The 26,246-nt window shown below is 36.3% G+C and overlaps 1 protein-coding gene across 3 annotated transcripts in view; it reads left to right on the forward strand.

Annotated features, from left to right (window-relative positions):
* The window catches only part of RASAL2 (RAS protein activator like 2), a 395,120-nt gene that overhangs the window by 250,123 nt on the left and 118,751 nt on the right, over nt 1-26,246 (forward strand). The window contains exon 1 of one of the 3 annotated variants that reach the window (XM_011962387.1): nt 1,419-1,546. The exons of the other annotated variants lie outside the window; for them this stretch is intronic. Coding sequence (XP_011817777.1) covers nt 1,534-1,546 — 13 coding nt within the window. The 5' untranslated portion in view covers nt 1,419-1,533. Of the gene's footprint in view, nt 1-1,418; nt 1,547-26,246 lie in introns of those variants that run through there. 3 annotated transcript variants of the gene reach the window in all.

Consider the following 26,246-nt stretch of genomic DNA (forward strand, 5'->3'; position numbering starts at 1 on the left):
TGTTCTTGTCCTTCTCGGAACTTATCACAATGATTTAGCTATTTTTATACTAGATGACTGTGTGCTCCTCATCTTAATGTGTATCATACATAGCTAATGTGTAAGATATATAATACATATATACATAAATATAAACGGGTAGATAGATGATAGATACAGTGTATGTGTTTCCATCAGCTGTTTGTTAAAAGGTAGATGATACATTAATACTGTGTTGTTTTCATGTCTCTTCTGTTCCAGTGCTTTAAGGTGGCAGGTGTAGTCCACTGTGATTCAAACTATGAATTTTTTTCATTGCTGAGTTCTGACATGCTAAACTCAGCAACTGAGCACCTGCATAATATGTTAGGTCATCATATTAATAATGAAGATTACATAGTTGACTTGCCTTTTTATTGGGGGAATATAGGAAAACAAAAACCCTAGAAATATGACTGATTTTAAAACAAACTAAAATGATGATTGAGAACAGTAATACTATCTATAATTCCATTGCATCTAGTAGAAAATTAATTTTGCAGAGCCACTCAGTTTGTTTTGATTATTCTTTATTTCAAAAATGAAATTCTCAGTTTTAATCTCAACAGTAAGTCTCTTGATTACAGCAGAGCAGATTTTTATCTGTCAATAAGTTAAAAAAATTTTGAGGAGGAAAAGCAAGCATCAACTTCCAGGGGTCTAGTAACTTCCTAACTTAATGGGACTTGCCTAACAGTAGATGAACTTTTCATTTTAAAACTTTGCCTTTAGTAGTCAACACTGTCCCCAACACAGCTACAGACTATATAATACAGAGTCCATACAATACAGGGCATTTCTGTGTGAATAAAGTATTAAATTTTTAAAAAATATCTTTTAAAAAATGAAGTTATAGCTTAGGACCTGAATGAAGGGCTTTAGGGAAATAAAAATTTTGTTCCTTTTCTAAATTTTAGATATTTCCCTTATGGTAAGTTAAAGTGATCGGTATAATAAGGTAGTTTAAGATAGTAATGTGTATGTGTTAACAGACTTCTATCTCTGCGTCAGCTGTAAGATTTACCTGGTTTTTATACTCTGAAGAGTGTATATTTAAATTCAACATAATAAAACATTCAAAATAAGAATCTCTGAACTTAGTTTTATTTTAGACTGCTTATGAAAAAATCACTTCTTAAAGTGCACAGATGCACACATCCACCCTCCCATCCTTTGTGATCGAAAAAATGATTATTTAGCTTGGTAAATCACATTGCTTCTCCTGAAGTAGACTGCCTGTACACAGTGCTGTGAAAGAAAGCCCAGTGAATGAGTAAGGAAGGGTGGCTATTGTTTAGTGCTCTCTAGCAAAAGAACGGGATTGGGGGTGGGGTTGGGGCGAGGATTGAGTTTAACTGGCATTGGCTCTGGCTTTTCTGCATTCCAAACTGTCTGAGGCACGAAGTGAGAGCGAAAAGGGAGAGAGCAGGAGAGCGAGCACAGTATACAAAGTGTTTTGAGTTTCTGACTGGCATGCTGGAAAGATCATGTTAGCTCACCCAGAAACTTCCCAGGATGCAGACCCCAGGTAAGAGCTCCTAGAGTCTGAGACTGAAATGAAAAGTCACGTATTTAAGGGGAATGTGGCTTTTTAAAAATTACACAAATGCAGTGACTATTTACCTTTATGATTATTGGCTTTAAAAAAATAGGTTGGTTTTTATTGCTGTAAGTTCACAGAAATACTGTGTGGAAGCTGTCTGTTAGCATTCCAGTACAAAATCCAGCACAAGAATAGCCATCTAATAAACTCAGATAAATTAAAAGAATAATGATCATAGCAAAATATTAACACTGCAGCATGTACTTGTTGTATTAATAATATGAAATGGATCCTTATTCTGTATCTTTCCTAAAATTCTTTATGAAATATAAAGATACCTGGGAACAGGTAAAGCTCATTTCTCTCTGAGTGAGACAGAATATATTGACCATCAACAAGATGTTAACAGCTTTGCTTGAACCTCAGTAACACATAATCAATCTGTGTCATTCAAAAGTTCAACAGGTTTGATCAATAGACAGCAGTAAGAGCATTCGAAAGAAAACTTTGTTTGTTACTTTTGCCCAAGGTAGGCTTTTAATATCCTCTGCCAAGATGACAAGTAAGAAAGTTTATTGACTTACTGAAAATTAAATCTGAAAGAGACTTGGAGATTATCTATAGTCTAGTCTCTCCATTTTCAATGAAAATTTTGTGGTCTAAGGTACTTGCGCAAGGTCAGAATTAGGAACAGAATTGAAATGAAAACCCAGATCTCCTTATTCTCAGTTTAATGTGTTTTTCATAGAACCAATTATATATAGATTTATATTTTACCTATACTACATCTGCTAGCCTCAAGTACAATGAATTATTGCCTAAATAGACCAGGTACATCATAAACCTAGATTGAAATCTTATGGGGAGGAGGTGTTGAGAATGGATGTCATCAAATCACTGTTGATACATACTCTTGACCAAAACCAAAAACATATAACAAAATATAAAGAGGAAAAAATGGCTTTCAGTGAAGGAAAATGACTATAGTTTGTATGCTGCTTTTATTTAATTATGCTGCTTTTAATTTTTTAAAAGACTTTAGGACTTGTCAGTTTTCTGTATAAATGTTAGTAAACTTTTTTCTGTATGCAAATATCTATTTTTGTAATGTGTCTATTTTACTGAAAGCAAATTATATTCACTGCCTTTCTTATGTTTACTTAAAGAAAAATATGAGATAATATTTTTAAATCATCCAACTATTTTGACCAATTGCTTCCTTATCTAAGGTCAATTTCTGTTTCTCTCTGCTTATAAGGATCCTCTGTTATTTCACCTCTTGAATTATGTGTTAGAGGATAATTTAAGTGAAGAGATTTGAGAGCCACAACAGACAGTGAACGTCTGTCTTCATACATTTTCATTTAGTCCCTAAAAAAGGTTGCTGCCCTTTCCATTTTTCTGGAAACCATTGTGGAACTGAGAGGCCACACCGTTCTAGTGAGCTAAATAGTAAAGATAGCCACTGTCAACAGAATCTGTCATGGCTCTTTACAACTCCTGGGAACAAGTTAGCTTGATTTCGCTATAAGCACAGTAAAGGGATGTTGTCCTTTTGTATTAAAGCCTGATCTGCTCATTCCAGTTTTTGGCTGGGTCTACGTAAGTGCAGTTCTGATTTACAAGTCTGTGTGGGATGGGCAGTAAGTTATAAGGAATAGTTTCATTACTCCTCTCAGCTATATCGGAAACCAAATTACCAAGTTAATTCTCCACCCAGTAGGAAAGAAGAGACTGTTTGTCTTACTGGAGAATCCATTATTTAAGCACACTGTTTTTAAGAGGACCAATGGCTGTGAGAATAAGGACATAATGCTGTATCCAACTTAACAGTATTCATGTTGTATTACACAAAACTTAGATTCTTCTCTCAGCTTTTATCCTGCTTTTAATATGTGAAAGGACTGCCATGATATATCTTTGTATATTATGTTGTGTGTGTATGTTATATGATAGAATGAGAGAGTAAAATGGGCCTTTGACCTGAGTATATTTTCTGATGCCCGAAATGATCAGAAGTCATTAATCTATTGCTGGTATTTTACTGATCTAAGTTAAAAGAAACTATTTTATTAACCAAGCTAATCATGATAAAACTCACTACCATGCACTACAAAGAGAAAAATACCCAAAGGAAATTCACTTCTTTTTTAATTATGAAAACAAATGTCAGATTATGCAGGTTTATACTTTCCGTGTTAAAAAAATAAAAATAAAAATAAAAAGGTGCCCACTTTGTGGCTAAAGACAAATTTTATTTTTAAACAAGTTTTTATTGGTGTACAATACATGTAGATAGTTATGGGATTCATGTGATAATTTAATACGTTTACACAATTTGGAAAGATCACATCAGTATACTTGGGATACCCATCACCTTAAATGAAGACAAATTCTAAATGGGAATAGAGTGAGTAGAGTGAAATAAGTGGCACGAAAAAGGAACTCTCATATATATGTGAAATAATTTTCTTTTGACCAGTGTTTTCTTGAAGGCAGACCTATTTTCACTATTCAGGATTTTCTCCTTGATACTGCTTTTAAAATTTTTTCCCATGAACAATCTATATATAAATATTGTTTGTATATTAAATTTTCAAAGAAGGTAAAGAGCTCTACTATATAATGACAACATTTTCTGAAAAAGATTTGGCTATAGTTGATCAGGAGTTTTGACTCATTGAAAGGAACTGCTCTCTTTGCTGTTGCAATTTCTTTCCATCTCTTGGGCATAATTCTATGTTATGTGTCCCAGTTAAATCCCCAAGAATGAAATATCTTCAAAGAAAAATGAAAGCAAAAGATAGGGGCCAGGGGCAGGGACTTGAAGCTGGACATATAAATTGTTCTGAGCTGTCAAATTAATTCTTTTACTCATGAAAGTTACCCAGTTATCCACCCAAGACTCTGAGAATCCTTTTATGTAAACAACATGGTTGTGTTTCCCCTTCTGCTCCAGTCTTAACCTGCAGCAGTCTCTAAAGAGAAAAAGTGTTTGTTACAGACTCTTTTTGTTCTCTTCTGTTCTTTCACGCTCCCTAGTGGTTGTTCATGGTCATTCTTGTTTTCAGTCCCCTGTATATCAGTTTTAGTGAGAAGGAGGTGACTATTGTGAAATAAGTTTCGCCGGATTCTTATATTTGAGTTGCATAAACTTTCTTAAAATAGCTGATTCTTACGTGCAGAATCAGAAGCAAAAATTTTTGTCCTGTTGTTCCTAGTGAACAATGATTCAAGAAAATGAGTCATGACTCAGCGATATGAATTCTCTTTTAGCCGGGGTTATTTTTAAGTGCTGATAGGAATTCCATCTATCAAAATTCCACATTTAATTGTGGGTATGATCTCAGCTTGTGTTTGGAAGCCTTAAGCAATGCCACTCAGAATACTTTCTTTGTACATACTTGACAAGTAAGAGAGACTTACTAAGTCAGTGATTAAAATTCAGATGAAGGCCTTTGTCCTCTCTGGTACCCCCTTGCCCCTACTCAAGCCGTGTCATGAAGCTGAATTGGAAATACTATTAGCTCAAGCACATGAAGAGGGAACTATTGAGGAGATCCTGTTAATAATATGACTCTATAGAACTCCACATTTCTGTCATTCTCAGGTTTGCAATATTTTTTGAGTAAATGAGTTGCTGAAAAGCACCTTGAAAAATTAGTTTAGGTTTGTGCAGCCCTGTTCTTTGAAGAAGACAAGATACCTGGTTCTGCTTCCTCTTTCTAATGTCAGATCTTGGAAAGTAAGCAACTTGAGCTGCTGGAATAAAGCAGGTGTCATTCAGGATCAGGTGTTGCCTAGGATAGCTAGCCTATTAAACAAGTTGCTAACTGATGTCCTGAATCCAATTCCAGAGATTACAGAGTACCTTTGAAAAATATTGTAACAGCACTGTTGTGTAACTATTCATAAATACTACCTTTAGTTTATATGAAGATTAGGAAAATGGGTATTCTTTCCGTTTTTAAGATTCTGGTTTGTAACTTTTTGCTGAAATACTTCAATTGGGTTGTGTGTGTTTCTCGAGTCAGATAGGAGAAGATAAGATGTCTGAGTCCCTACTTCAATCGCTCTTCTTTCCAGGAATACCTGGAATATGAAGTTTCAGATAAATGAGTAAAATGAAATAAAAAAGAGAAGTGATTTGTCAAAATGAGTGCAAGAAGAGCCACCAAAAATCTAGCTTGTGTGAGTACATAGAATTGAGTTTATTCAGTCAAAGGACAAGGGAAAATGTGATAAGTCTATTAACAGGGAAGGATAATCATCTTCTGTGTACCAAGAGCTCATTTCTAAGAGTGTGTCCAGTATGGTTATAGAACATTTCTTATCAGCATTTTCTCAAAGTATGGGAAACTAATCACTCAAAGGGGAAATATATTATTTAAATGCTTTCAACATGTGGTAGAGGAATTTCTTCACACAGAATTTGGTCTGCTTTATTTCTGAATCTCTCTTGTACAGCTGAAATTTAAGGAGATTTTTTATTAATTAAAATGTTTTATCTTTCATGTAATTTGCTACATCAGCCAGGTTTGGTGGCTCACACCTGTAATCTCAACACTTTGGGAGGCTGAATCAGTAGGATTGTTTGAGGCCAGGCCTGGCAACACAGCAAGACCTCCTTTCTACAGAAAATTTAAAAATCGGCCAGACGGGGTGGCATGCACCTCTAGTCCCAGCTACTCAGAAGGCTGAGGTGAGAGGATTGCTTGAGCCCAGGAATCAAGACTGCAGTGAGCTATGGTCACATCACTGTACTCCAGCCTGGGTGACAGAGCAAAACCTTGAAAAAAAAAGAAAAAAAAAAAAAAAAAAAAAAGAAGGAAGGAAAGAAGGGAAGGAGGGAGGGAGGGAGGGAAAGAAATCGCTATATACATCCTGACGTTTTCCTTGAAGCATTTTTCCTCCACCTGAAGTCCAGTGAAATGTCACTGTAGTTTCCTGAAACAATAAATATGCTATTATATGAGTAGCATCATTTACTTGCCTGGGTATAATTGCTAAAAGTTTGAAATATGCATTTAGTATGTTTAGTTTTATTTATTTCCTTCCCCTATTATAAAAGAACAGCACTTGGAAAATGATTAATGATCAACTTTTAAAGATAATTTTTTAAAGTAGCTTTTAAAAATCAATTAAAGCCCTTACCATTCTCTTCTCATCTCTGAGAAATGGTATAGACCATTTTTATTAACCAAAAATGCAGTATAAAGAAGAAACCCTAGGAGTTACTGCTATCATTACAAGGAATGAAAACTAGTCTCCCGTGGAAATATTTTTTAGCTTATACAAGATCAAAATGTACTAGGCAGAGGAAATTTATTGTAGTACAAAAGGTAGAAGTCTAGTGGAAATATAGCTGTTTGTCCCCAGTGCCTCAGTAGAACTGTTTAGTTCAACACTTGTGACAATATTTTATTTTGGTTTCGTTTGGTTTTTTTTAATGGAAGAGTGTTTAAAATCAGAAGCCAGGCTTTGATCCGGTCTTTTTTTAAAGGAATATCCAAACAATGATTTCCCTGTTTTTCTCAGAAACTATCTTACTGTGAACAAACTGCAAAATGTATTTGACAGTGAAATCTTAATTATCAAGAAATAGTGAGCTTGAAGGGTGTGACTATTGCTGTAAAGTGCTGTGATTTATGACAGCTTCCCAGTAGGTTTCTCCCAAGGTCAGTGTCGTGAAACCCATTTTCATTTTACTTTGTTCTTGGATTAAATATTTAAAGGTAGAATTTTTGTTTCTCTTTCCCCCTATCAAACCTGTATTACGGGAGAATAGATACTGTCTTAAGGCTCTTCAGATTTAGTTCAGATGTTGCTTATGTTACATTTTCTCTGATAGTCTGAAAAAATAAATTTTTAAATTTTAACGTTTGATCATAATATATAACAGACTCCTACACATCAGTGAGAAAAAAGCAAGACTGGAATGCTCATTTTACAAAAGAGGCAATCCAGATGACCATTTAGTATATGACAAGGTGTGCAGCTATTGTTAGTCATCAGGGAAATGCAAATTTAAATCAAAATAGGATTACATACCCATCAAAATATCTGAAATGAGAAAAAAGAAAATACTCAATGTTGATAAGTATCTGGAACAAAAGTAGTTTTCATACCATATTGACAGGAGTGTAAACTTGTACAATTACTTTGAACAGCTATTTGACAATATCTCCTAAAGCTGAACAATGCTTAGTGACCCAGCAATTACACTCCTGTTTATGTACCCAATCGAAATGTATACCTAGGTTCATAGAAGACCTGTACAAAAATGCTTATAACAGCACTATTTATAACAGCTAAAAATTTGAAACTACCCAAATGCTCATCAGCAGTAGAATCAATAAATTGTGGTTTGCTTATAAAATGGAATTCTATATAGCAATGAAAAAGAATAAACCACTACTTCATGTGACAGAATGCATGAATCTCACAAATGTATGTTGAGCATGAAAAGTCTCAAAATAATACTCACTGAATGATTCCATTTATATAGAGTTCAAACTGATCTAGGGTGATGGAAATCAGGATAGTGATTATCCATATGGGGGTAATGACTGCCAAGAATATATAAGAGAGGCCTCTGGCTGGTGGTAATGTTCTGTAGTGGTGGTGTTTTCTGGTTCAGATGCTGGTTACTAGCATGAATTCCATTTGTGAAAACATATTGACCTGTACATATGTTATTTGTACACTGTTCTTTTTTTCTTTCTTTCTCTTTTTCTTTTGAGACAGGGTCTTTCTCTGTCAACCAGGGTGGAGTGCAGTGGCCCAACTGATCATAGCTCATTGTAACCTCAAACCCCTTGACTCAAGTGATCCTCCCACCTCTCAGCCTTCTGAGTAGCTGGGACTATAGGTACACAAGACTACACCTGGCTAATTTTTAAAAATTTTTTTTGTAGAAATGGGGTCTTGCTATCTTGCCCAAACTGGTCTTAAACTCCTGGCCTCAAACAATCCTCCCATCTTGGCCTCCCAAAGGGCTGGGATTACAGGTGTGAGCCACCACTCCCAGCCTATTTCAGTTTCTATACATCAGAAGTCTAGGCAGAGTACAGCTGGTTCTCTGCTCAGGGCCAAAACAAACATATCAGTCAGATCCCGTTCGCATCTGGAGCTCAGAGTCCTCTTTCAAACTTGTTCAGGTTGTCAGCAGAAGTCAGTTTCTTGCAGTGGTAGGACTGAGATCCCTGTTTTTTGGCTTGCTGTTGGCAAGGAGTCACTCCCAGCTTCTAGAGGCCACTGTTATGTCCCATTTCCATGGCCCCCTCACTACTTGGCGCTTACTTCTTCAAAGCCAGTGAGAGAATCTTACTCTGGTTGGATGTATGAGTTCATTCTTACATGGCTAAAAAGAAATACCTGAGACTGGGTAATTTATAAAGAAAAGAGGTTTAATTGGCTCATAGTTCTGCAGGCTGTACAGGAAGCATGGCGGCATCTGCTTCTGGGGAAGTTTCAGGGAGCTTTTATTCATGACAGAAGGCAAAACGAGATCAGGCTTCTTACATGTAGGCAGGAGCAAGACTTGGGTTGGGGAGGTGCTACACACTTTTAAACAACCAGATCTCATGAGAACTCATTATCCTGATGACAGGACCAAGGTGGCATGGTGTTAAACCATGACAAAGTGCCCCCATGACCCAGTCACCTCCCACCAGGCTCCACTTCCCGCATTGGGGATTATAATTTGACATGAGATTTGGGCAAGGACACAGATCCAAACCATATCATTCCACCCTTGGCCCCTCCCAAATCTCATGTTCTTCTCACATTTTAAAATACAGTCATGCCTTCCCAACAATCCTCAAAGTCTTGACTCATTCCAGTATTAACTCAAAAGTCCAAAGCCCGAAGTCTTATCTTAGAGAAGGCTAGTAGTCCCTTTTGCCTATGAGCCTGTATAATCAAACACAAGTTAGTTACTTCCAAGATACGATGAAAGTATAGGCATTGGGTAAATACTCCCATTCCAAAAGGGAGAAATTGGCCAAAAGAAAGGGGCTACAGGCCCCATACAAGTCTGAAACCCAGCGGAGCAGCCATTAGCCCTTTTCCCATTTAGAAAACAAGAAGTGCAGCTTGGTGCCAGTGCTCATTTAATTTTACATAAACATACTCTTTGAGGCTGAAGCAAATCTGACTGATTTTCAATGTGAAAACAAAATATAAAAACTTCTTGGAGTTAGTTCTAAATAGAACTAACATCAGAATCATCTGAATCATCAGAATTGTCTATTTCAGAAAAATTGAATTCATCAAACGAATCTTTGGCCAACAACTGTTCCAGAATGACGTTAACATCATACATAGGAATGCTACATTTTCTAGGATTTGACATTTTTAGCAATCGAGAATTACTATATTTTGTAAATGGAAATACCAGTACTAAAAACAGAATGCTATAAATAGAATGATGTCTTTTGTTTTCAAAGCTGATATACTAGAGCAATATGAAAATAATAATAAAAATGAGATGTTTCATGGCAAAGTTGTCTTGGGGTAAATGCTGAAACTGCAGGCTCTGCCAACAAGTATTCTTGGGGCAAATGGGAGAAGAATTAAATCTTGAGGCTCCAAAATAATCTCCTTTGACTCCATTTCCTACATCCAGGACACACTGATGTGAGAGGTGGACTCCTAAGGCCTTGGGCAATCCACTCCTGTGGCCTTCCAGGGGTCAGCCCCTGTGCTGTTCTCATGAGCTGTTGTTGAGTGCTGGCAGTTTTTCCAGGTGCAGGGTACAAGTTGTGGCTGGCTCTACCATTCCAGAGTCTGTAGGATGGTTCTTCTTACAGCTCCACTAGGTAGCACCCCAGTGAGGATTCTGTGTAGTGGCTCCAACTCCACATTTGTCCTCTGCACTGCCCTAGTAGAGGTTCTCCATGAGAGCTCTGCCCCTGCATTAGGCTTCTGCCTGGACATCCAGGCTTTTCCATACATTCTCTGAAATCTAGGCAGAGGCTCCCAACCCTCAGCTCTTGAATTCTGTGTACCCACAGGCTTAACACCATGTATTTAAGGCTTTCAGCTTGTACTATCTGAAGCAGCAGCCTGAGCTGTTACCTGGGTCCCTTTGAGCCATGGCTGGAGTTAGACAGCTGGGGACACAGAGAGCAGTGTCCTGAGGCTTCATGGGGCAGCAGGCCCTGGGCCTGACCCACAGAACCATTTTGTTCTCTTAGGCTTACAAGCCTGTGATGGGAGGGGCTGCTACCAAGGTCTTAGAAAGGCCTTTTCCCTAGTGTCTTGGCCATCAGAGCTTGGCTCCTTTTTACTTATGCAAATTTCTGCAACCCGCTTGAATTCCTCCACTGAAAATGGGCTTTTCTCTTCTACCACATGGCCAGGCTGCAAATGTTTCAAGCTTTTACTCTCCATTTCCCCTTTAAATATAAGTTCCAGTTTTACGTCATGTCTTTGCTCATGCATATGAGCATAGGTTGTTAGAAGCAACCAGGCCACATCTTGATTACTTTGATGCTTAGAAATTTCTTCTGCCAGATACACTAAATCATCATGCTCAAGTTCAAAGTTCCATAGATCCCTAGAGCAGGGGCAGAAGGCCGCCAAGTTCTTTGCTAATGTATAACAAAAGTGACCTTAGCTCCAATACCCAGTAAGTTCCTCATCTCCATCTGAGACTTCTTCAGCCTGGACTTCACTGTTTATATCACTATCAGCATTTTGGTCACAATCATTTAACCACTCTCTAGAGAGTTCCAAACTTTCCTCATCTTCCTGTCTTCTTCTGAACCCTCCACACTCTTCTAGCTTCTACTAGTTAACCCAATTCCAAAGCTTCTTCCGTATTTTAACGTATCTTTATAGCAATGCCCAACTCTTCAGTACTAATTTTTTGGCTATGATGTAATCCAGTGTAACACAACTGTAATCATGATAGTGACTGTACCATCACCTTGGCCATAAAATGTAACCTAATCAGTGGCGTGGTTGTCCCATCATATTACAGATTCCAGGCCCTGAGGGTAGAGAATTATACAAGGGTGTGGTGGCTTATGCCTGTGGTCCCAGCTACTCAGGAGGCTGAGGTGGTTGGTTCACTGGAGCCTAGGAGGTCAAGGCTACAGTGTGAACCAAGATTGTGCCACTGCACTCTAGCTTGTGTGACAAAAATGAAGCCCTGTCAGAAAAAAAAAAGATACATTTTCAAATTACAAAATTTTTTCAGTAAAAGAGACTACACGCATCACCTACTTTTATACCACCTAGCAATGATACATCATGAAAGGACAATTACAGGGAGTATTACTCATTAATATAGTTCCAGAAATCCTAAACAAAATATTAGCAAATGGAATAATGCAGTATGACTAAAATTGGGTTTATAACACAAATGCAAAGTAGATTTAATATTAGAAAGTTAGAATAGTTTACCATTAATGAACTAAAGGAGAAAAATCTTACAATCATCTCAATTGAGCAAAAACGACATTTAATAAAATTTAACAACTATTCATAAGAACTCTTAGCAAAACAACAATAGAAAAGAATTTCTTTACTCTAATTAGTGATATCTACAAAAACCCCTCAATAAATATGTGTAATGGTGAAAAGCTTTCCCTTTTAGATGAGGACCAAGGCTAGGATGTCCGTTATCATCCTTGCTATTCCACATTGTGGTAGAGGTCTCAATCAATACAGTAAGGCAAGAAAATATGTAAGGACTGGAAAATTAGAAACTTTACAAGTGATGTGATTGTTTAGAAAATCCAGTAAAAACTTTACAGGCATTGAGTTTAGCAAGTTGCTAGATAACAAGATCCATAAACAAAACCTAATTGCATTTCTATAGATCAACAATAAACTGAAAGCGAATTTTTTAAGATACTGTTTACAGTAACAAAATGTCAATAACCTAGGAGTAAATCATTTAAAAGATGTGTAAAACATCTAAAAAGTAAACTATAAAGCTTTATTAGGATAAATTTAAGAATAATCGAAAGTAGATATATACCATGTTTCTGGAGTTGGAAAACTGATTTGTGTGGTGTTAACTTTTACCCTAAATTCTTTTATAGAGTCAATGCAATTCCAATTTTAAAAATCTTAGGATGCCTGGGCAACATGATGAGACTCCATCTCTACAAAAAAATTGAAAATTAGCTGGACGTGGTGGCACATGCCTGTGGTCCCAGCTACTTGGGAGACTGAAGCAGGGAGGATCACTTGAGCCAGGAATTCTAGATTGCAGTGAGCTGTGTTCACACCCCTGCACTCCCTCCTGGGTGACAGAGCAAGACCCTGTCTGTCTCTCTCTCTCTCTCTCTCTCTCTCCAGCTATCTATATATTTGTATATATTAGGATAGCCAAAAACTCTTTTAGAAACATAATTTAGGAGCACTTGCTCTGTCAGCTATTAAGGCTTTTTGTAAAACTATATTAATTGAGACAAAGTGGTATTAGTGTTAGAAATAGACCAATGGAACAGAGTAAAGAGTCCAGAAATAGACCTGTGCCTATATGTACATTTTACTTATGATAAAATTGACACTGCAGAGTGGTGGGGAAATTAAGGTCTTTTCAATAAATGATCCTGGCTCATCTGGAGATCCATATGGAAAAATAAAGTGGAAGTGGATTATTTCTTTTTTTTTTTGAGACGGAGTCTCGCTCTGTCGCCCACGCTGGAGTGCAGTGGCCGGATCTCAGCTCACTGCAAGCTCCGCCTCCCGGGTTTACGCCATTCTCCTGCCTCAGCCTCCCGAGTGGCTGGGACTACATGCGCCCGCCACCACACCCGGCTAATTTTTTGTATTTTTTAGTAGAGACAGGGTTTCACCATGTTAGCCAGGATGGTCTTGATCTCCTGACCTCGTGATCCGCCCATCTCGGCCTGCCAAAGTGCTGGGATTACAGGCTTGAGCCACCGTGCCCGGCCTGCATTATTTCTTAACAATTTACATAAAAATGAATTCCATCTAAATTATAGACCTACATGTAAACTACCAAATAGTAACAATACCACTTTTAGAATATATTATAGCATCTTCATGACCTGAGGATAGAGAAGTAATTATTAAATCAAATAGAAAAAAGCACTAATTATAAAGAAGAAAAAGGTGATAATGTTTATTCGTATTAATAACTTCTGTTCATCAAAAGACACTACTGAAAATGCAAAAAGCCAAGCTATATAAACCAACAAAGAAATTATACCAGAATATTTTAAGCATCCCAACAAATTGATAAGAAAGACAAAACCCAATAGAAAAATGGGCAGTGACTTAATAGGCACTTCACAAAAGAATATAACCAAATGGCTGTATACATTTAAAGAGGTGCTCAGCCTTATCAAGGAATCCCAAGTTAAAACCACAACAAAGGGGTCAGGCACGGTCGCTCACACCTGTAATCCCAGCACTTTGGGGGGCCGAGGCGGGTGGATCACGAGGTCAGGAGTTCAAGACCAGCCTGGCCAAGATGGTGAAACCCTGTCTGTACGAAAAATACAAAAAAAAATTAGCCGGGATGGTGGCAGGCGCCTGTAATTCCAGCTACTCAGGAGGCTGAGGCAGAGAATCGCTTGATCCCGGGAGGCGGAGGCTGCAGTGAGCCGAGATTGCACCACTGCACTCCTCCAGCCTGGGTGACAAACACACACACAGACACACACACACACAAGATATCCTCACACAATCTCCAGATTGGCTAAAATTTAAAATCTGATGATACTAAAGTTGTCAAGCATATAGAGCAATGGGAACTCCTACATTGCTAGTGGGAGTGAAAATTTGTACAGTTACATTGGAGAACACTTTAGCATTATCTAATAAAATTGAAAGTAATGCTAACCCAACATAAATACATGCTTATGTACATGAGGATGCATGTACAAGAATAAACAAGCATCCATTATAGCCCCAAAATAGATACAACCTGGAAAAAAATCAGTAAAATGAGTTTTAAAAAGGTGACATCATCATGTAGTAAAATGAAGAAACTGCAGTGACACACAGCAACATTAATAAATCTTAAAAATATAATATTTAGTAAATCAAACTCAAAAATGTATCTTATTATACTATTTATATAAAATTCAAGAAAAGGAAAAAGAAATCATGTGTTGAGATATGCACATTTCAGTGCTAAAACTAAATAAAAGCAAGGAATGTTTACCCTGGAAATAGGTATAGTGGTTATCTATAGGGTGAAGGGAATTGGGATCAGGATGGAGTATTTGGGAAATGATTTGTTGCAGACAGTGTTCTAATTCTTGCTATGACAGTATTATAATTCATTAAACTCTACTTTTATGTTTTATGCTATTCTCTGTGGGGTATCATATTTCACAATAAAAATAAAGGCATATATTGAAGACATTTTTATTTCATCATATCTATACTTGCTATCCTTAAAGGCTGCATCTTATTCCACCGTGATTTATCTGTTCCCCTCCTTTGGAATACTTGGAGTGCTTTTGTTTTTTTGCAGTTGCCAACTTTGAGTTAAGCATCTTTGTACATATATCCATGTTCATTTGCTTGTGCTGGTATTTCTGTAGGATTGGTTTCTAGAAATAGACTCAAAAGATAATTTGCATTTCATATTTTGATAGATGCTGTTAAATAGCCTTGCAAATTTGTTCAGCCTGTCCTTTACTGTTTGAAGCTTTTAATTTTTTATTGTTCAATCTGTCTCTCTTTTCCATTGTATTTTCTGGCTTTTGTGTCATGCTTAGAAAGGCCTTTTTCAACTTCAGTTTGTGTTTTTGTCTGGAATTTATTTTTGGTTATGTGAAATGAGATTTTTTTTCAGCCGCATAGCTAGTTGTCTCAGTGCTTTTTTTTTTTTTTTTTTAATGGTCATTTCTTTGCACAGTGATGTAAAAGTTACCCTTTATGATCAGCTAAGTGTCCATATGTCTTTTTCTATTCAGCTGATCTATTTCTATGTCAGTGTCACAGTGTTTTAATGATTATAATGTTCTTCTGTTACTGATATAGGAAATTCTAATAAGTTCTTCCTTTCAAAAGGTATTTGGCCTTTTATTCATGTATTTACTTTTCCAAATGAATGGTAGTATCAAGTCCCTCTATACTCCCAGCCAAAAACAAAAAACAAAAAATGTGTGTTGAGATTTCAGTTGGAATTACAATGAATGTATAGATTATTTGGGAGAGAATTTACTTTCATAAACATTTTTAAATTCTAGTCATTTTTAACTTTATATAAAGAGTATATTTTATATATTCTTTTGAACTTTTTCCATTTAAATATTATATTACTCATCTCTCCATTTTTTTGCTGTAGTTTATCTATTTGACTACTGTATAATTTTTACATTGTTTGACTATAACAACAAATTTAAGAGTTGGGGTTAGGGTTGGTATTCAGGTTCAGTCTCTTATTGAAGTATATTGTATTTCCTTTGTTAAGAGTTTTGCTCTTGGTGTCGGTGCTGCTACGAACATCCTTGCAAATGTCTTCTTTTCTCCTTTGTAGGAGTTCCTCTTTGGTATACACATAGGAGTAGAATCTCTGGGCTTAGGGTATATAAATGTTCAACCTCAGCAATGCCAAACTGTTTCCCACCAGCAGTATATATGAAATCTTAAGTCATCTACATTCTGCCCAATATTAATACTTGGTATTGTCAGAATTTTTAGTGTTTCTCATGGGATGAAGATAAGATGGTTGATTTTGCATATCCTGAGTACCAGTAGTACCGAACATTTTTCATAAGTCTATGGCTATATATATTGTGCTTTTGTGAACCTCTTCTTTTTATCTCTTGCCCACTTTTCTGTTGAGTTGGTCATGCTTAACCTATTAAGGGATAGCAGTTCTTTCTATGTTCTTGATAGTAATCCTGTGAAAAATTGTGGGTCTTGTGAATATCATTTCTCAGTTTCTGACTGGTCTTTTTACTTTCTTTATTTAAGGTCTACAGATGGACAAAAGTTTATAATTTTAATATAGTGGCCAACCTCTCCAGTCTTTTATAGTCAATACTTCTTGTTTGTTTCCTTTTGTTTCTTTTTCTTTCTTTCTTTTGTTTTTTTTAAGAGACAGAGTCTCACTCTGTCACCGAGGCTGGAGAACAGTAGCACCTTCTTGGCTCACTGCAACCTCCGCCTCCCAGGTTCCAGCAATTCTTGTGCCTCGGCCTCCTGAGTAGCTGGAATTAAAGGCACATGCCACCATGCCTGGCTAATTTTCATATTTTTAGTAGAGACTGGGTTTTACCATGTTGGCCAGGCTGGTCTTGAACTCCTGACCTCAAGTGATCCGCCTTTCTTAGCCTCCCAAAGTGCTGGGATTACAGGTGTGAGGCACCACACTTGGCCTTGTTTCTTGTTTAAAAAATCATTTTGTATCTCCAGTGTCTCCAGATATTTTTTGTTAATTTTAAAATTTTGTTCTTGACACTTAACTCTGTAATCCCAGGAGTTGGTTTATACACTTTTTTCATATTGATGACTCTTTCCTGCTATGTTTATTGAACAATCCTTCTTTTCCCTCAGTGATCTAACAGCACCCTGTTATCTATAGTTTCATGGTTTTCTGCAAATGTCTTAATTTTTCTAATGAAGCTTGTCCCTAGTTTGTAGTTCTTACTGCTTTTTGGATGGGATCATTTTTCCCATTAATTTTTCCTAATTGATAACTACTGGTATACAGGAAAACTCTTAATTTCTGTATATTTATATTTATTCTAACCATCTTAATAAATCATTTTATTAATTGTTTTTCAGTTGTTTGTCTTGTCTCCCTCTGCCATCCCCACTTAGGGATACACCTTATTTTCTGCAAATAATTATCATTTGTTTCCTTCTTTAAATACCTGTATCTCTTGTCTTACCACCTTGGCTAGGACCTCCTACCAGTAACATATAACCCTGGTGAACCCACATCCTGTTGAAAAATAGTGATGAGTTGGATATCTTTATGTCACTCCTAACTTTAACAAAAATGTTTTTAATGTTTTATATCTATCTATAATATTTTTATTGATTTCTGGTCTGTATTCTTCTTTAACCTAAGAAAGTTTGGTATAGTCAAGGCAATAATAATATACCTCCATCCCCACCACCCTGGGTGGGGTGGCAGATATTCAACCAGTCCTTCCACTCCTGCCCTACCCTCTTTGGATTCTAACCCCTATTGCTCCTAGGCTGCAAACCTGTCCTGTATGTTACTATACTGAATACAGTAGGCAGGTATAACACAATGATAAGTATTTGTGAATGGAAACACAAAAAAGGTACAGTAAAAATATGGTTTTATAATCTTATGTGACTACCATCTTATATACAGTTCAGTATGCCACATATGCCTGTATTCTAAGATTTCTTTTTTAATTTCAATTTTATTTCTTAAATTGGTACGTAATAATTGTACATATTTACAGGGTGCATAGTGATGTTTTGATACATAAGATGTGTAGTGATCAGATCAGGGTAATTAACATATCCATCATCTCAAACATGTATTATTTCTTCCTCTTAGGAACATTCAGTATCCTCCTTCTAGCTATTTGGAACTATACATTATATTATTGTTAACTACAGTCATCCTACAGTGGTATAGAGTACTAGAACTTAACTCCTTATCTAGCTGTAATTTGTATACTTTACAAAATCTTCCTGTGTTCTGAGATTTCTTAACAGAAAGGGTACAGGATGTTGTCAGTTGCCTTTTCAGCATGTGTTGATATAATCATTTTGTTTTTACCTTTTAATCTCTTAATACAGTGTCATAATGATATTGTGTTAAAATATTTGTTCATTTCTCCCAAGTCACAAAAGTAAAGCCAGGAAACTTAAATATAGAAGGTCATCGAAAATACAAATTTGTTCTTTGCAGTATTCTCAAAGCCTTAGAATTTTTTGTGTTTTGTCATCCAGCATACTGACCTTGTGCTTATCCTTTTACTCTGCTTATCTGCTTTCATTTTACAAAACATCATTTTGGAATTTCCTAAGATATTTAAATTTTTATTATTTATTAACTATGTGCAGAAAAACTTGGAGTCTCTCTTCATGCCAACTAATTACATGACTGCTGAAAAATGAAGATGCAATTAAGGAAAGCAAGGCAGCAACTTACTACCATTTATTCTATGCCGTAATCAGATGATGATGGTGAACTCTGATTTTGTTACAAATGACTGTAGATCTTTGATAAACCTTTGATGTTACTGTTGTTGAATTAGTTTCTCCTCTCTCTTACAGCAGCCTCTGTTGACCACAAACCTTAAGATCTTTTTAGCATATGAGACCTTAATCAATGATAGAAGAAAAAAAAGATTCATGTTTGCAATTTTGTGGTTTTTTTAAAATATGGACTCACAAATTATATAAGCTTCAGGTCCCACAACACATGAGTCTGCCTCTGGGTGTAAGGGGTGAAGAGTTGGGGTTTTATTTTCCCCAGTTCTTGCCCACAATTGTGCTATCACTCCTAGAAAGCTGATATCTATGATGGGGAGCCAATAGTTTTTTACTTTACTTTCAATAATTAAAGTTAATTTAATCTATTTGATTAAAAATTTTGTCTCATATCCTATTTAACTCCACCCCCCACCCCCACCGTGGAGTAGGAGATATCCAGCCAGTTCTTTCACTCTGCCACCCCTGCTCTACCCTCTTCAACTTCTAACCCTTCTGGCATTGGAGTAGGGAGACAGGATTGGAGAAAAGGCGTTCTGGTCTGATGCCACAGTTTTTACTTAGCCAGACATGAAATTACAAGCCTCTGTTGGTTATTGCTGCTTTTCTAGCTAACATTGGCCATGAATTTGAATGCCTTCTGTGTGTGTTCCAGTGATGGTTCTCTTATAGGTAGAAGGGTGCAAACTCTTCAGAGGGACCCATAGGGAGCATCCCCACTGTATGTATAGTTCTTTGGTGTTGGAGATCCAGCATCCACGATATAGACCTGGTTCTCTTTTTTGGTGTCTACTTAGCACATAGTAATCAACTATATCTTTCCTTTGCATTCTTGTTCTTCCAATCAGCCCAAGGTTACAGGCTGCTCCACTGTAGTACCTTGTTCAGGGTTTTATTTTACCAGGGCTGCGATAACAAAGAACCACTGACTGGGTGGCTTAGACAACAGAAATGTATCGTTTCATGGTTCTGGAGATTAGGTGTCAACGGGGTTGTTTCCTTCTGAGGGCTGTGAGAACGAATCTGTCGCATGCCTTTTCACCTTGCTTTCAGTGGGTTGCTGGCAATGTTAGGTGTTCCTTGGTTTGTAGGTATGGGTGGGAAGAAAATAATGAAACTTTTATCCCTTTGGTTTTTATCTGAAATAAGGAAAAGTATACTTCACTAATATTTGCTTTATAGATTTGGAGCCCATGTATATCATTTATGAGTAAATATACTAGAGATATGAAGTTAAATTTTCTATTTAAGAAGTATAGACCATGAGCTTCTTGAGAACAAATCTTTTTCTAATTTGTCTCTATATTCCACAAATGTAATGTATTTTATTGTAATGTTAATGAATTTCTAAAGTAGATAATACTGTAGTTCTGTAAAATAGTTCTGCCATTTAAACTCATTCAAGATCAAATGGGGCATGTTTTACATATCTGTTGATGCAACTGTTTTGTCCAACTACAGCCCAATTTACAGCAGATTCACATACTAACCAGAAGGAAATTAATGAGTTGATTGTGGTGTTTGTTTTTCAATCAGAGGTGTTTTCTGGATACATCAGATACAGTGTTACAACAATCCAGGTGATAAATGTATTCAACATTTCTGATAGTTGCAGCTTTTAATGTAAAAAAAGAAAAGTATGAAAACCCTTGACTTTTTTTGATTTGCCCAAACATTTCTGTAATAATGTATACATTCTCCATAGCCATTAGTACTCATTAGCTTTTTTTAACTGAACAGTTGGCCCTTCATATCTCTGGGTTCTGCATATGTGGATTCAACCAACCATGGATCAAAAATTTCCAAAAAAAAAATGCATCTGTACTGAACATGTACAGACTTCTGTCCTCATCACTATTCCTTAAACCAGTGGTCCCCAACCTTTTTGCCACCAGGGTCTGGTTTCATGGAAGATAATTTTTCCATAGACAGGAGGGAGTGGGTTGTGGGGGTTGGTTTTGGCGTGATTCAAGCACATTACACTTACTGTGCATTTTATTTCTATTATTATTACATTGTAATATATAATGAAATAATTGTACAACTCACTATAATGTAGAATCTGTGGGAGCCTGAGCTCGTTTCCCTGCAACTAGATGGTCCCATCTGGGGGTGATGGGAGACAGTGACAGATCATCAGGCATTAGATTATCATAAGGAACACGCGCCCTAGATCCCTCACATGTGCAGTTTACAATAGGGTATGCGCTCCTATGAGAATCTGATGCCACCACTGATCTAACAGGAGGTGGAGCTCCGGCGGTAATGCTTGTTCACCTGCCACTCACCTCCTGCTATGTGACCTACTTCCTACCAGGCCATAAACCAGTACCAGTCCGTGGCCTGGGGGTTGGGGATCCCTGCTCTAAATAATACAGTATAGTAACTATTTACATAGGATTTACATTGTATTAGGTATTACAAGTAATCTAGAGATGATTTAAAGTATATGGAAGGTTGTGCATAGGTTATGTACAAATACTATGCCCTCTTTTATCAGGGATTTAAGCATCCATGGATATTGGTGTCTGTAGGAGGTCCTGGAACCAATCCTCCATGGATACAGAGGGATTACTGTATATGACTTAAGGTCTATAACATGATGTTTTGATATACACAGTGAAATGATTACTACAGTCCAGCAAATTAACATATCTGTTATCTTATATGCCTCCCTCCCTCCCTCCCTCCCTCCCTCTCTTCCCGTCTCTTTTCCTTTGTAGTAAAGAGTATCTAAAATCTACTCCCTTGGAAATTTCCAGTATAAAATATTATTAACCATAGTCCTAATGTTGTACACTAGATCTCTAGATTTAGCCTACATAGCTACAACTTTATACCCTTTGACCTAATTCTTCCCATTTTCTCTGCCTCAGGTAACCACTATTCTGCTCTTTGTTTCTGTATATTCGTTGTTATGTTTGTTTTTGTTTTTTTTTTAATTCCACATATAAGTGAGATCATATGCAGTGTTTTTCTCTGTGTGTCTGGCATATTTCACTTAGCATAATGTCCTCTAGGTTCATTCATGTTTTTGCAAATGGCAGGATCTCTCTCTTTTTCAAGGATGAATAATATTTCATTACGTACACACCCACCCACATCATAGTTTCTTTATTCATCAACAGGCATTTCAGTTGCTTCCACAACTTATGTTGTGAATAATGGTGCAATGAATATGAGAATGCAGATATTTTTATAAGATTGTGATTTCATTTCCTTTGAGTAGATACTCAGAAGAGGGGGAATTGCAGGGTCATATTGCTAGTTCTATTTTTAATTCCTTAAGAAACCTCCATACTGTTTTCCACACTGGCTACACAAATCTGCATTTCCACCAGCAGTGTACAAGGGTCCCCTTTTCCTTGCACTCTTACTAACACTTGTTATCTCTTGTCTCTTTGATAATAGCCATCCTAAAAGGTGTGAAGTGATATCTCATCGTGGTTCTGATTTTCATTTCCCTGGTGATTAACGATGTTGAGCATCTTTTCATATACCTGTTGGCCATTTTTATGTCTTTTGAGAAATGTTTATTCAGGTTCTTTGCCCATTTTTTAATTAGGTTATTCAATTGTTTGGCATTGCATTGTTATATATTTTTGATATTAACCCCTTATCAGATATATGATTTGCAAATATTTTCTCCTAATCTGTAGGCTTCCTTTTCATTTTGTTGATTGTTTCCTTTGCTGTGCAAAAGGCTATTAACTTTTATCTTGTACCACACATCCAAAGTTAGATTTAAATTAACATAGTTTTCAATGTTAAATTAGACAAAGCATTAAACAGCCTCATGACATGCTCATAGGAGTAAATAACCATGTCAAATACCCTGATCAGGTATGGAAAAATTTTGCTCATTTAACAAATATTAAGCACTTACTATGTGCCCAGCATTGACTAATGTTCAGTGAAATCCTTTTGTTAAGAGATGCTTGTGAAAAACAGACTATAAACGTTATTTATTGGTGGAAAGGAGTAAAACAAACATCTATATGCTATAAAGTTCAACTTGATTTTTCCATTTCTTCACATTAGAAACTATGGGGTCTGGCCTTTTTATTTTGCCACTGACTCTCTGGATTCCTACACAATTTACTTAACTCTGTTGTAGTGTCTCAGATCACTGATGAAGGAAAAGAGTTTTACTTCTCATTAAATAACTGTTCACCTTCACCCTTCATACCTCACCCAAAATATCTAAAAATGTTATAGAAGAAATTCCAATATGGAATGTGGTTCTGAGTGTTGGCTCTGGAATAAGAATATCTAAGTCTTCACCCAACCTCCAATACTGGCTGTATGACTTCGTCACTTCTCTAAACCTTTGTTTTCTCTAAACCTTAGTTTACTTACCTATAAAATGGGAAAAATGTTACTACAACTTTATAGGGTTGCTATGAGGAGTAAATGAGAGGTTAATAGCACCTCACGTACTACCTAGTACATCGTAAATGCAGAATACATTTGATCTATTATTATTGTTGATACAAGTATGCAAATTATTGCTAAGCCTAGAGACAAACTGCAGGAGATGTTACCCTAATGATTTTCAGTTTACTTATAGAGCAGTGCTAATCATAGATATATTGGGTTTATATATCCATCTACGCATCTACTCAATAAATATTAGGTAGCTACTATTTGCTTGATATTTTGTTAGGTGCTAAAAGTGATAGGCTCCAAGAATTGTATATACTATGAGTAAAATGTAAAGTTTAACTTTTTATTAGAGAAAAAATATTTCAAGAATAATTCTGCATTAGCTACTTTCTGGGTCTTCTTGAGAAGGAGTTATCTGTTCATTAACAACAGCTGTCACTTTATTTACATTTTTTCTTGGAAGAATAGCTTTAGTATTTAAAGAATATGATTATCTTTAATTCTAGATAGTCATTAACGTCTCAGAGTCTGCCTTTAGCTTTGAATGAAACATTTCTATTGAGTACATGTTTTATAATACTGTTGACTACCTTGCTTTTTTTTTTTTATTACTTTACATCTTGATGCCCTTTTTCACTGAAATCAAAGCACCTTCTATGTATATATTAAATATTCATATGATGGGAATACTTCTTCTGATACTAACATCCTTGTTACACTGTGGCTCTGCATGTCTAAGTATTGCTTCCTAAATCTAGATAAATGAAAATTCATCTTAGCTTCATTAGTTTCATCGGCTCTAATCATATAATACCTTATATGATCATATAATACTGTATCTCCTCACTAAAATACAAGGAAAGTTATAGTTTGATATTTAAGCTTCTGAGGAAGAATATTGTATGTGTACAAAGGAGTATCAAGATAGAGATGCAATCATTATATCTATCCTCTAGTTGCCTGTTGTTGTTATGTTATGTTATGTTATGTTATGTTATGTTATGTTATGTTATGTTATGTTATGTTGATGGAGTCTCACTGTCACCCAGGCTGGAGTGCAGTGGTGCGATCTCAGCTCACTGCAGCCTCTGCCTCCCGGGATCAAGTGATTCTCCTGCCTCAGCCTCCCGAGTAGCTGGGACTACAGGCACGCACTGCTATGCCCAGGTAATTTTTTGTGTTTTTAGTAGAGATAGGGTTTCACCATGTTGGCCAGGCTAGTCTCAATCTCCTGACCTCAGGTGATCCACTCGCCTCAGCCTCCCACAGTGCTGGGATTACAGGCATGAGTCACAGTGCCTGGCCTAGTTGCCTTTTAGAAAACTAGTTATTCTTGCTTCCAATCCTTTATCACAATAGTGTATTGAATGTCCATAAGTTCAGTAGTAATCCTCCAAATATTTGAGACATTATTTTAATATGATATAGATTATTACTTTGAATTATACTTGCAATCAGTACCCTTGATTTCTCAGTCACCATTGCTTGAAGACACTTTGTTTTTCAAATAAATGCCTTTTTGTGATACTGAAATATAATTTGTGTAGTAGATTATGCATGGAGTAGCATACCTAATTTTATCCTTAAAATGTCAACCAACATCAGAGTTAAATTTCCCGATTTTAATTTTTGTTCTTGGTTTTGTAAGAGAATGTCCTTTGTTTTAGAAAATGCACACTGAAACAGTTGCTGGTAAAGGGAATAATGTCTCCAGCTTCCTCAAATGAGTCAGGAAAAATGCATATATATAATAAAAATATACACAGAGTGATTCAGCAAAGTTGGCAAAATGTAAACCGTTGGTAAATCTGCAAAAAAGATATTCAGGAGTTTCTTATCCTATTTATATAAAGTTACTAAAAAATCTTCACCAACTTTAATTACCAGTTTAGGAAAAGATCACGTATTACTTGCCCTTGTTCATTCTTGAATATCTAGCATTAATATTTTCCTATGTGCAAGAATACTAAAGCAGGAGGAAAGAGACTGAGTTAATGGTTTTGGTTTCTTCAAGAAGGATGGAAATCTCAGAGGAATTAGGAAGAAAATATGGTGATTGTAATATTAGAAGATAACACTGATCCGCTATCACATTTTAAAATTACTTGGTATCTCCCCCACCCCGACAAAAAAAAAAAAAAAAAAACAGATTATAGAAAACATCTTATTTGGACATCCTTTTGAAATATAAGGCTTCCACACAAAAACTTGTACACAAATTGTTCATGACAGCATTCTTCATAATATTAAAAAGTAGAAACAACCCAAATGTCCATTAGTGGAATATTTTCGGCCATAAAAAGGAATGAAGTACTCACTAAAACATGGATGAACCTAAGTAAAAGAAACCAGGCATAAAAGACCACATATTATATGATTTCAGTTGTATAAAATGTCCAGAATAGGCAAATGCATAGTGTCAAAAGTTAGATGAGTATTTGTTAGGGGATTAGGGGCTGGGGAGTATACAGAGTGGCTGCTAATGGACACAGAGTTTCTTTTACGGGCCATGAAAATGTTCTGTGGTTAAATAGTAATGGCTACATAAATGTGGATGTATTAAAAAACGCTTAAAAAGGAGGAATTTTATAGTATGTGAATTATATTTCAATATAGCTCTTATTTTTAAAAAGTAAAACCTTGCCCATCACTCTTGCCTAGGAGTCTTCCTGTGTAATTAAAGGTAAGCCAAAGACCCATAACATTACGTGATCTGGCTTCCTATTACTCCACAGTCTGATCTCCTCTTACTTTTTCCCTCCGCATTCCGGTCTAGCTGCACTGCCTCCCGGCTGTTCTTGCCTGTAGCCTTTTTATTGGTAGTTCCTTCTTCCTAAAACTCACCACCTTTAACCGTTAGTCAAATGTCAACCTCTCAGCAAGGCTTTCCCTGGCTACCCTCTCTGAAATTGTAAACCTCCCCCAAATTACTTATTTCCCCTTTTTGCTTTACTCTTCTCCTTGGCATTATTTACCATGTAACACAATATATATTTTACTTTTTTATCTTGCTATTTCTCTTCCCCATAAAATATAAGCTCCATGAGGACAGAGATTTTGTTGCTTTTATTCACAACTGTATGTTAGGGCCTAAAATAATGCTTGACACATTTGGCACTGATGTTGTTGAATAAATGAATCTGAAAGT

This window comes from Colobus angolensis, unplaced genomic scaffold (genome assembly GCF_000951035.1).
Source record: "Colobus angolensis palliatus isolate OR3802 unplaced genomic scaffold, Cang.pa_1.0 Scaffold59, whole genome shotgun sequence".
NCBI lineage: Eukaryota > Metazoa > Chordata > Mammalia > Primates > Cercopithecidae > Colobus > Colobus angolensis.